The 12,659-nt window shown below is 37.7% G+C and overlaps 1 protein-coding gene across 1 annotated transcript in view; it reads right to left on the reverse strand.

Annotated features, from left to right (window-relative positions):
• The window catches only part of LOC131481477 (A disintegrin and metallopeptidase domain 3-like), a 55,777-nt gene that overhangs the window by 28,886 nt on the left and 14,232 nt on the right, over nucleotides 1–12,659 (reverse strand). The window contains exons 3-6 of the mRNA XM_058670469.1: nucleotides 10,803–10,858; nucleotides 6,013–6,091; nucleotides 2,346–2,422; nucleotides 1,849–2,026 (exon numbers count right to left, since the gene is read on the reverse strand). Of these exons, the coding sequence (XP_058526452.1) occupies nucleotides 1,849–2,026; nucleotides 2,346–2,422; nucleotides 6,013–6,091; nucleotides 10,803–10,858 (390 nt within the window). The remainder of the gene's footprint in view (nucleotides 1–1,848; nucleotides 2,027–2,345; nucleotides 2,423–6,012; nucleotides 6,092–10,802; nucleotides 10,859–12,659) is intronic.

Here is a 12,659-nt window from a genome sequence, read left to right on the forward strand (position 1 = left end):
AATTGGTTTAGTTTCCAGAATTATCATGGCTAAAAAGGAAAAAATGGAGCAAACTTTTGCTTACTGAGTACCAGAATGCTTGAACCTAGATCAGCTACAGACAGGGATTTCAATTGATGAATCAAATGAGATCAAGTTCCTGAAGAAGTTCTACTAAGAACATAACATGGGAGGAACATGGATATGCAATGTGGTTTTAAGAAAAAGTACAATCTAAGCAATAGCTATCTTAAAGTGGAGTAGTCCTCGCAACCAAAACCAAATGCGTCAAAAGCAATGGTTGTGCTGGTATATTTTGAATGCATTGAATGCTCATGGAACATTGCTGACTTTTGGTAGGTCAAGAAATTATAGCACTTGCTTATCAGGGTAGGGCTTTAAGAAAGTTAGCCACAGGTATAACACTGTGGCTCAACAGGCTAATCTCTCACCTGCAAGCACCAGGATCCCATATGGGTGCCTATTCTAGTCCCAGATGCTTCACTTTCTATGCAGCACCCTGTTGATGCCTGGGAAAGCAGTGGAGGATGGATCAAGGCCTTGGGCCCCTGCACACACCTAGGAGACTGGGCAGAGGCAGTCTGGTTCCTGGTTTTGGATTGGTTTCACTCTGGATTGTGGCCTTTTGGAGAGTTAATTAGCAGATGGAAGCTCTCTCTCCTCTCTCCTTCTCTATGTCTGATTACATTGCTATGGCTAAAATTCCAGGACTCTCAATTCTCTACTGATGTAAAATTAGCTAAGTGAACTTAATTTAGAAAAGTTTCTGCTGGAGATTACATGAAGAAATGAAGTTTACAATTTTTATTTTTATCATTTAATTCCATTTCAATGAACTTTTAGAAGTGCATTTGTTTACATAGGAAATTGTATGCTAATATATACCTGACAAGATAGCAAAGTGTTCCACAGGAGAGTTTAGACTGCAAAAATGGGTTTTACACTCTATTCTGTTTTATCTTTCCTTTTATACACATATGGTTCATATTTAATGTAAGTGAAATCAATATTTAAAATATGATCCAATCCACATATATGCAGATAGAGCATTTTTTATTAAAATTTCATGCATTAGATCTCTATATAATCAGACATATAAAAACAATAGAAAAAATAATCTCAAATTCTATAAGCATTACATTGACAAAATTTGGGAAATTTCCTAGGTTGTTCCTTTCTGCTTTTAAGCTTTACATCAAAATGATGTTTTTTTTCCCCAAAAGAATAAATATTGGTAAAATCTGTAAGTCATCAATTTAATAATATGTGAACTCAGAAAAAAACTGTGCATAAAAAACATATTGGGAGATCACTGATGATTTACAAATTAAGTGCATTTATATGGCTACAGTTTATTTTTTTAATGTGGAAAAGTAGAGTAAGAGAGAGATGAGAGAGAGAAATATAATGAGACAGATAGAAAGAGATCATCCATCTGCTGATTCACACCCAAAATGGCCTCAGAATCAAGGCCGGGACACCTGGTTTCAGTTTCACAAATTTCTTCCAGGTCTCCTACTTGTGGTGCAGGATGCAAAACACTTGGGCCACCAGCAGGCCACTGGATAGGAAGTAAAATTGGACTTGAATCCAGGCATTACCATATGGGAAGCAGGTACCCTAAGTGAGAGGTTACCTGAATGCAACACAATGGGTTCCCCTGTCTCCAGTAGATGTTGCATTGTTTTAGCTGCTATCTGAATAAGCATCAAAAAAGTTAAAACAAATGCTTTCTCTTTCAGAAACAGTAGTGGAATCAACATCAACTGAATGTCCTTCACAGGTTTCAATGTGACTATTTTCATCAAGATTAAAGTAAAAAAAGATTGAATGAAAGGATTTACTTACATGTGACTTGACTATAATGTTGTAAAAGTGTGGTGCATTCTTGGTTAAGGAGTACATTTCTTGTAGGGAGGAATAACCAACTTCATTCGTCCTTATTTGATAAATCATGTGCTCATTTGTTACCAAAGATTCCAATGGTTCTATTCCATAGGTGACGTTATCCAACTGCAATAATCCTCTAAATATGCAAACACAAGAGAACTGGAATTGCAATTAAAACACATTTCTCATGAACAGAATTAACTTGCAAACTAAATTTTAGATCTTTTATGGAACATCGCCACAGTTTGTATTTTAGTGTTGTTTGGAGATGCACACATTCGTCATATATGACTTCATATACCACTGCGTAAATATTACGATGGAAACTCTGGCTTAACTTACAGAGAAAACAGGAGGAAAGATGAGTTTAAAATATTATAGGAAAAACAAAAACCAAACTGAATCCATGTCTCTTTGCTTCACTCGCTGTGCACATCTTGCTAACATGCAATTACCTGAGTCCAAAGCAGGTGTTGACAATCACAGCTGATTTTCTAATCTCAGCAACATGTCCCTGGTAAAAGCAATGCATCTAAAAAGATAAGAGATGCATGTTAATAAATCAGTAGTTAAGTGTGTCCTCAGTTTCATCCTTTCTCCAAAGATAGTATCAAACAGTAAAGCATTGCTTGTACGAAACCGTTTATCAGAGTTTCATATTTAGTATTGTTTGTCTTCAACCTCTTTCTCTTAGCCTCATGCATCTGTAGTAATCTTAGCTACCGTCTTCACACAAATATCCCATGCTGCGATTTTATTGTTAGGCACAGAGCTTACTGACCTCTATGCTTTTCCAGCTGTTTGCCTTAAGGTGTAGTGCATACATGGCACGCATATATAATGAAAGGCATTCAGCTGATTTAAAAAATCTACACCTATATTTGACCAGCAAACATTATTTTCAGCAGGATTTCTAGCAAGCCAAATAAATAAATAAATAAATAAAAGGAGCACAGTCCACATTGTTACGAGAAAGCTCGGCAATATAAAGCATGAAACCTAAACTTAACGCTGGGTGCCTGCTTGCAAAACAGGTTATTATTATTATTATTATTATTATTTACCTCAGGTATCAGCCTCACTAAATTTCAAAGGCACAAACACTCATTGGATGGAAGACGAACATTTTTACAAAATGAGAGGAGAAAATTCACTGATACTTCATGTCAAGATGGCTAAAACCATTAAACAAAGACTTTCTCAAAATATTTACTTTGGATATTTTAAAGGCAGATTTATACAGAGTAGGAGAGAAAGAATCTTCCATTCCCTGGTATACCCTCCACATAGTTGCAGAGGCCCAAGTTGGGCGGGTCTGAAGATGGGAGTCAGAAGGGTTTTCAGGGTGCCCTACATGGGAAAGGGTCGAAGAACCTAAGCCATGCTCTGTTGCTTTAGATAAAAAAAGTCACACAAAATATGTGAGTTCCTGTGCCCTGTGAAATCATCACTCATTCAGCCAAGACCTTCCACTAGAGGATGGCAAACATACTTGCTAGAGCCTGGCTTTGCTAGCAAGTGAGTGTTCAACATTGCACAACTTTTTACAATGATTCATTTACTTTTATTGGAAAGTCAGATATACAGGGAGGAGGAGAGACAGAGAGGAAGATCTTGCATTCGATGATTCACTCACCAAGTGGCCTTAATGACTGGAGCTGAACCAATCTGAAGCCAGGAGCCAGGAGTCTCTTTAGGGTCTCCCACGCAGTGCAGGGTCCTAAGGCCTTGGGCCATTCTCAACTGTTTTCCCAGGCCACAAGCAGGGAACTGGATGAGAAGCAGGACCACCGGGATTGGGACTATAGCCCATATGGGATCCCATTGCGTGCAAGTAAGAACTTCAGCCACTGGGCTACCATGCTGGGCCTCCACCATTACAACACTTTTATATGGACTAACCAAAGTGTTTGTATTTTTCTTACCCATTGTGAATAGCATTGGGCACCATCTAACCACACATGGGCTAGAACCAAAGTGGTTCTTGAACTTGTACGTAGCATGGGCCCTCCTCATTTTTTCTCGAAGAGAAGAGTAACAAGTATCTCAACTGCTCACTGCTCCCTTCTTCCCAGTGAGTGAAACAGTTCCCAGGGACAGTCCGAATGCCTGGTGCAGATAAGAGCAGAGACTTTTCCTGAGGGTAAACTATCATTCAGAAGCACAGAAGGTGCTTGATCTCAGGCACAGGTGTCAGCACAGAGAGCCAAGGGAAATAAAGACATAGACAAGATATACCAAAGAACATGATAAACTCAAATTATTGGTCCTAAAGTAATGGAGTTACATTATATAGCTGAAATAGTATTAAGTTATCAGGAACATGTTCAATGAGATCATGAGAAAAAATGCACGAACAAAAAGAGAATGTCATCATACAAAAGAAATAATAAGACTAGGTAACACAGTAGGCAACTAGGAGATTCACAGAGGAAGATGGGCTTCAATGACAGGCGGGAAGATGATTTAGTAGTGGGATGAGCATTGTGGCTTAGTCAGTAGAACAAGCCACCTGCAAAGGTGATTTCCATCTGGGATACCAGAAAGCTCCTGACTGCTGGTTTCCGATGGCTCACACCTTTGCAGCCATTGCAGGAATGAAAAACAGTGGATAAAAAAAATCTCCCTCAACATCTTTCTCTGTCTCTTCCTTTGTCTCTAATCTCCACTTCTCAAATAAACAAATAAATCTTGGAAGAAAAAAATAATACAACACAAAGACAGAAAGCTGGTAGTTCTTTGTAAAGAGAATCCAAAGGCAAAAAGAGTGAATATTTAACCACTAAAAATGTTTGAACCAATAGAGATGGTAAGAATTTCAGAAGATGGAAAGTCCAAGAACAGAACACGATATTCCAGTAAATAATGGTACTCTATAATTTGGGAAGTTAATATCTAGGATGTTTAGGAATCACTTTAAACATTTGTAACTGACTGATTGTGAGAACCTTCAAAATCCTCTCTTCAAGCTACTTTTATATTTGCAATAGAATTTTTAGCTACAATTAAGCTTTTATGTGATAATAGAACCATTATATGATAACATGTAAAATGAGTTAATAAAAGTTGAAATAATGAATAGATATTCAGTATACATTTGTCAAGTGAGGAAGACTACTTATATTAAGATTAAAATGCCTCGGTGTCCAAATACATTGCACACAATGATACACTTCAATAAAACTGTCAGATCAAAATCAGAGACAATATGAAAAGGACCAAGCCAACAATGACTTGTCATACACAGGAAAACTCTAAAAGATTGCCGAAAGCTATTGTTTTGCTTTCCTTTCTTTCAGTATAAAACATTACAAGACAGAAAGGCATGGAGTAATTTATTCAAAGTTCTAAAAAGAAAACATGTAAATAAGTACTTATTTATTTAATTATTTTATATTTTATTACTATTATTTTCCATGATACAATTTTATAAGTATATGGATTCCCTCTCCCTCTTTCCCCCTTGAGTTTCTCCCATATTATTACAATAATATAGTCCTTTAGCAACACCACAAGCTTAACACTCTTCTAAGTGCATCATAGCATTGCATGTATAGGCAAGATAAAAAAAAAAAAAAAACAGTTACCAGATTCTCAAGATAGGTTTCACTGGACATCACTTTTCATTCAGGAGTATAGACCCACACCATGATGTATCTTCACTTCCCATTATAAACTGTGTCAGATAGTTTGTAAAAAAAATAACAGCCTGACTGGATAAGGAGCAGCACAGACTGTGTGTGAAATCTGGAGTTCGCTTACTGCTTGTGTCAGAGACCGGGATCAAACTGCAGGCAGTGGTCTGAGAGTGAGCACAAGTCTGAGGCCAAGACGGAGGCCTGCGGACAAGGATGAGTATTTGAGCAATAGGTCAAGGCCACATGGCTGTGTGTTTTAGGATATCCTTGAGACAGTCACATACTGACTTGGTACTTGGGTCATGTTGTTGCTTCTTGATCATCCAGCACTGGAATTGGAATTCATTGGAATTTTCATTTTAAATGAGTTTATGATCTGTTTGCTACATAATTTTATAGACACTAAGGCATTTATTATCGTCTCAACAATGACAACTTTACCACATAGAAAATGAAAATTAATTCAGCAGATAATATACCTTACCTTTAAGAATGAAGTATCTAAGTATACCGTTCTTGATTTGTTGTATGAATAAATCAGGAAATTTGGATGCAAAAATGATCTAGTTAAATGAAAAAGTAATACATTATTGAATAATATCAGTTAAAATAATTTTTAAAATAATAAAAGCAAATCAAGCTTATTTGCAGTTTTCAAATGCAAACATTCAAAAGTAGGTCAGCATATCGGTACAATATCTAGCTTACTTTTTTTTACTACTGTATTAAATTAAAAGAAAAACATGAGAAGCAAGGAAAGCTGGAAATTATTATTAGACTTAATGGGTTCAAAATGCTGAACTGGCAAAGACAGATTTATGTAAAGTAATCGCTAGGTTTCCTAAATGTCAATAACAGTCTTAGGTTTGATTAAAGCATCAACACAATGCAGATGTTAACTGCTTTATTTAGCATATTCTAAACAATAGTGATGGGTTATTTCACACATACAGACACCTATGCCAACAAACACACACACACATTATTTCAAATAGTTCATGGAAAAAAAGTTCAGGTATCAATCTTGAGTTGAAGCTTCTGGTCTAACTCCTGCAGATGGCTTGGGAAAGCAATAGAGGACAATATGTGCTTGGGACCCTGTTCCCCACGTGGGATACCTCGAGGAGCCTGTGGGCTGCTGACTTCAGCCTGGACAGCATTGAACACCATGAGTGTTTCGGCAGTAAGTCAGAAGTTTGAAGGCTTATCTCTGCTTGCCTCTGCCTCCAGCTGTTCCGTTCTGTCACTCTGCCATGTGATAGCATCTAGAGTTGATCTTTGTATATGGTGAAAGACTTTCTATTTTGTTTAAACGATGTATGTATTGTTATGACATGCTACCTTAATTATAATAGTTTTACAGTATGTTTTTAATTAACATATTGGAACTGACCAAATCCAGAGCAAAAAGCGAAAACAAGTCAGGCAACACTGACAGACATGTGACAGACACCGCTTAGAGGACCGGCTGTGCCTCCTCAGCTCTGGTGCTGCTCACACCTTCAGAAAAAGGCTCAACAGGCAGTGCTGGAGACAGGAGAAGGTAACACAGTGGCACTGGTTGTGGAGGCTGTGGCAGGAGAGCAGTGTATGATCCCAGCCTGTGGCTGAAAATCACTTCAGGGACTGGTGTGAGTGCCACCATGGAGTTCCGGGCCCTGAAATGGACTGGTAAAGTCAGTTTGCAGACCTGTGGATGACACACATAAAAATAACAACATCTGCCAAGGGAAAAATACTAATTGTTAGGTAGATGGCTCAAGGGAAAATATACGCAACCTGAAAACTGACTCTTCCCTCACAAAGGAGAAAAAAATCATTTCAGTTTCAGAATTAGCTGAAAAACAGTCAGCTAAAGAATATTTAAACATCATTACCATGAAGTTCTCCACAAATCAGAAAAAGAGTCCAAGGAATCTGTTAAGCAGGAGATAGCAGCATTGGAACAAAATCAAACAAATATCATAAATGAAAAAATTCAGTGAGCCAATTAAAAATACAATGGAAACTCTCAACGATAGAATTAATGAGGCATAAGAACAAATATCAGAAGTAGAAGGCACTTCAGGAGAAAATGTCTGGTGAGAAATATGAAAGAGAAACTGAGTAAAGCTGGAAAACCATCCAGGAATTATATGACACCATCAGAAGGCCAAACATAATGGTTTTAGGACTCCGTGCAGCCAAGGAAAGCAATGTGAGAGATCACCCCTGGACCTCTGCATGCTTAGCCTATGTGGGAAGTCGTAAGCATATGGCACACTGTGTCCCAGGGAACCACCTGACAACGGTTTTGTCTGAGATGTCTAACTGTCCTGTTCACTGGCATGCAACAAGGGTGGTGGGCTGCACACCAGTCTTTCTCCCCTGTCCTTCTTTGGATGAGCAACGTTTGCTGAAGAGACCAAGCTCCCCTCCCCTGCCCACCCCCCCTCGTTTTTTCTCTTCAGTTTTCTTGGCAAAGATTGGTTGGTTATACATCTGTTAGTTCCCTGCTGGAATTTCTATTCTGTTCCATTGATCTTCTTTTCTATTTTTGTAACAGTACTAGACTGTTTTGGTGACCAGTGTCCCACAGTGTGATCATTGTCTTGAGGTCTGGAGTTATGATTCCTTGGGCTTTATTTTTATTCTTCAGGACAGCTTTGACTTATCATGGTCACTTGTGTTTCCAGGTGAACTTTTGTATCATCTTTTCTATTTCTGAGAAGAATGTTGATATTTTGATTGGAATAACACCAACTTTGCATATTACTTTTGGTAGTGTGTACTTTTTGATGATGTTTTTCCTGCCAATTCAAGAACATGGTTGGTTTCTCCATCTTTTAATGTCTTCTGTTTTTTCTTGCTTTTCCATAATTTTCATTATAGAAGGCTTCTGCATTTTTGATTAGCTTAATAGAAGTTCTAATCCATGGGTTTATTTGTGAATACTGGCACCATTCATTTATGTTCATTAATTTTGTGTCCTGATATCCTGCAAAATTTTCTTAAGATTTCCTAGTTGCTTGGTTGAATTTTTTGGTTCTCCTATGTAGAGAATCATGTCATCCATAATTAGGGTTGATTTTAATTCTTCATTTCTGATTTGAATTCCTTTCATTTATTTTTCTTTCCTAATAGCCCAAGCAAGGACTTGAAATATAATTATATTGAATAGCAGTGGTGAATATGGACAATCTTGTTTAGTTTCACATCTTAGTGGAAAAGCTTCTAGTCTTTTCCCTTTTAGTTTGATGCTGACATTAGATTTTTCATGTATTGCTTTGTGTTGTAGAATATTCTTTCTATGCCTATTTTGATTAGGGTTTTTAAATTGAAGTGGTATTTATCAAATGGCCTCCTTCCATCTATTGAGATGGTCATAGGTTATTGTTTTTCAATTTGTTGATGTTTTGTATCACACTTATTGGTTTGCGTGTTTTTTGAAAAGATTTGTTTATTTTTATTGCAAAGTTAGATATACAGAGAGGAGGAGAGACAGAGAGGAAGATCTTCCATCTGATGATTCACTCCCCAAGTGAGCCGCAATGGACGGTGCTGTACCCATCTGAAGCCAGGAGCCTGGAACTTCCTCCAGGTCTCCCATGTGGGTGCAGGCACCCAAGGCTTTGGGCCATCCTCGACTGCTTTCCCAGGCTACAAGCAGGGAGCTGGATGGGAAGTGGAGCAGCCAGGATTAGAACTGGCACCTATATGGGATTCTGGCACATTCAAGGTGAGGACTTTAGCCTCTAGGCCACCGTGCCAGGCCCTGATCTGCATATGTTAAACCATCCAGGTTTAAACCATGCCGGGATAAATCTCACCTGGTCTGGTAAATAATTTACTTAAGGTACTGTTGGGTCTTGTTTGCTAGTAATTTATTAAGGATCTTTTCATCTATGTTCATCCTGGATATCAGCTTAGAGTTCTCTTATTATTGTGTCTCTGTATTTATTATTAAGATGATGTTGGCTTCAAAGAAAGAGTTTGGAAGGATTGGCTCCAATTCTATTGTATGGAATTGTATGAGGTAAATTGTACAAAGTTTGGTCTCTTCAGCAAATGTTGCTCATCCAAGGAAGGACAGAGGAGAAAGATTGGTGTGCAGCCCACCGCTCTTCTGCAAGCCAGTGAACAGGACAGGCTGACATCTCAGCTAAAACCATTGTCAGGTGGTTCCCTGGGACACAGTGTGCCATATGCATACAACTATTGTATGAGGTAAATTCTTGAAGTATTTGGTAGAACTCAGCCTTCAAACCATCTAGTCTAGGGTTTTTCTTGGTTGGGATGTTTTTAATTACTAATTCAATCTCAGACCAGGTTATAGCCCTATTTATATTATTAATTTCCATATTATTCAATGTTGGTAGATTGTATCACCCCCAAATCTATCCATTTCTCTAGGTCTTCTGATTGGTGAGCATATAATTGCTTGTAATAGTTCTGAAAATTCTAGGTATATCGCAGGTATCTTCTGTTCTTAATATTCAATACAATGATATATATAATATTAATACTATATTAGACATAACTATATATATTAGTGTTATAAATAAATGTAATATTGTAGGAGCTAGGAGCTTCCTCTTAATCTCACACATGGGTATGGGACCAAGAACTTCAGTACTCTCCACTACCTTTGTAGGTGCATGAAAAGGATTTGGATATGAAGACCAGACTCCAACTGGTGCCCATATGCAATGCCAACACCCCAGGCAGTGGCTTTAGCTGGTATACCACAATGCCAAACTCCTCACACCCCACTTCTGTGAGAAGGGAAGTTCTGGAGTTTACTATTTATGTGACAGTTGACTGCTTTTAATGAGCATCTTTTATAAGCATTTAATGTTTCATTTTTTTTCACATGAGAATTTATCAAGAACGGTGAAGTTTAAATTAACATTGAAATCATCTTCAAAGTCTGACTGATTTTATTGGCACAGGGGTTGTTCATTTGTTACCTCTACAGCAGTTTTACACTTACATCTGCACTATCCAGTATAATGGTGGCAATCAGACAGCTGTATAACATGACAGGCATAATGAAAACTATTAAACATGGGCACACAAAAATCATATCATTGGTTGTCATGCTTACGGCATATTTTGAAGGTTTACAGAGTTATAGTTTCATCAGAAATTGATATTTTCATTCATAAGTAAGATTTTGGCTACGTAATGAGATTTAACTCTAAAATTGATATTCCCTCAAAAGCAATTTAAGATACTGATTGTAGAAATTAAGACACTAATAGCAATTAGCTGAAGATAAAGCAGACCACTTACTGTCTTTCAAGAAGAAGCGTGAATTTTTCTTTTCCAATTTTGATTGAGTAAGTGACCTGCATAAAAGTTCATAGAGAGAAGTAGCTGTTAGAAATTACACACTATTTTGCATTGTATGTAGACTTCCGTGTAACATTGACTGTATTCTGCCTGCTTCAGATTTGGGATGTGTTAAAAAAAATCACTAATTATTAAATTTAAATGAAACCACATTGTCTGTGTGTCTATACCAAAGGGTACTGCTGATTAGCACTTATTATATGTCATGAACAGATTTGCATTTAAAATGAAGATTGTGTTTAGGGATGCTGAGTAACTGTAAAAAAACAATTCCTGATGTATTTTCTCCTTTTCTGTTCCCAAGTCAGTCTCTTAAGAACCAGACAGCAGTATTTCCTCATCAAGACTGAGGCCTTAGTTCCACTCCTCGTCATTCCCAAATCTTTTTCTCTTTGACAGTTGCTATAGCTGAAGAAGGTCACTTGAAATGACATAAATTTCCAGGAAAGCCCATATTTTTCAGAAACCATCCTTATAAATGGATATTTACTCTCATTGAAAAAACAGGTTTAATATAATGACATTTCCGCAACCAATTGATCTACAAATCAACAAATACTCTTTTATATTATGAAGGGAATTCATTCTGATGGAATTATTCTGGTGACATAACGTGTATATATTCCAGTCATATAGAAGATATTATTTGACATAGAAAGCTTGTGAAATGATCACTATAATCAAATGGATTAATATAACACTAATGACAAATAGTTGTTATTTTATTTCATGTGCTGAGAACAGTTAGATCTATTTATCCATGTTGACTATGGAATCAGATCTGAGATCACCTCAGATGAGGTTTCTTTTAGGATCTTCCAAACTGAACAGCTGGACTCAGAACTCCAACAATGGGGAGGATTTCAGTATGTGTGGACTTACCATGGACTGCATGTGTTAGAACTGTGCCTCAGTGGCTTAGATGGTGCAGTGGATGGCATACCCAGAAGCACATGGAAGGTATGGCAATCCACTGGAGCCTGCAGAGGACATCATAGCAGAGGGAGGAGGGCAGAACAAATAAGACAACTACTCCAGCCAAGCTTTAACAGCATATATCTGGATGAACGGAGACACTAATTTGAACTATGTAGCCAAAGGACCTTGGAAGGATTTCTGCTTCCTTGGATTGGTGAGATACGCAGCATTTCAGAGCCATCCAAACCACCTCAGCAGAACCCTCAGAGCATGCTCCACATCAGGAATCATGAAATGACATTGAGTGACCAAGTCCACATCCCTGGGTACTGAACAAGGGGTCCTGTTATTTACTGGAATATTATTATTATTTTATGATATAGTTCATAGGCTCCAGGATTTCCCATCTCCCCTCCCTATCTCCTCTTCCCAATACCGATTTTTCCTTCATGAACAATCATAAGTTTATTCTGCTATTGAAGTGTTTCCTTACATTGTAGGCATGAGCAATGTCAGAGAGATCAGCCGCCTAATATCAGAATCTATTCAACATTTTCCCTGGGAGTCCATCTTTGGACTGAATGCAGAGACATACTGCACTATGTCTCAAAATTGGACCTGTCAGTCTATGCTGCCCTTCTATTATACATCCCCTTATATACAGAGCCAGAAAACACAGTCTGCAACAGGGAGAAAAACAAAATTGTCACCAATATACTACAGAATGAGCAATGTATCACTAGAGTGATGGAAATCAAAACCTTCTTGTAGGAATTGATGCTACTGGATGCCACATGTGACACCGAAGAAATGACAATAAAAACAAGAATATCAATGCCCATGGGATGTAGCAAAAACCGTGTTCAAAGAGACTTTTAC

This window comes from Ochotona princeps, chromosome 11, assembly GCF_030435755.1.
Source record: "Ochotona princeps isolate mOchPri1 chromosome 11, mOchPri1.hap1, whole genome shotgun sequence".
Taxonomy (NCBI): domain Eukaryota; kingdom Metazoa; phylum Chordata; class Mammalia; order Lagomorpha; family Ochotonidae; genus Ochotona; species Ochotona princeps.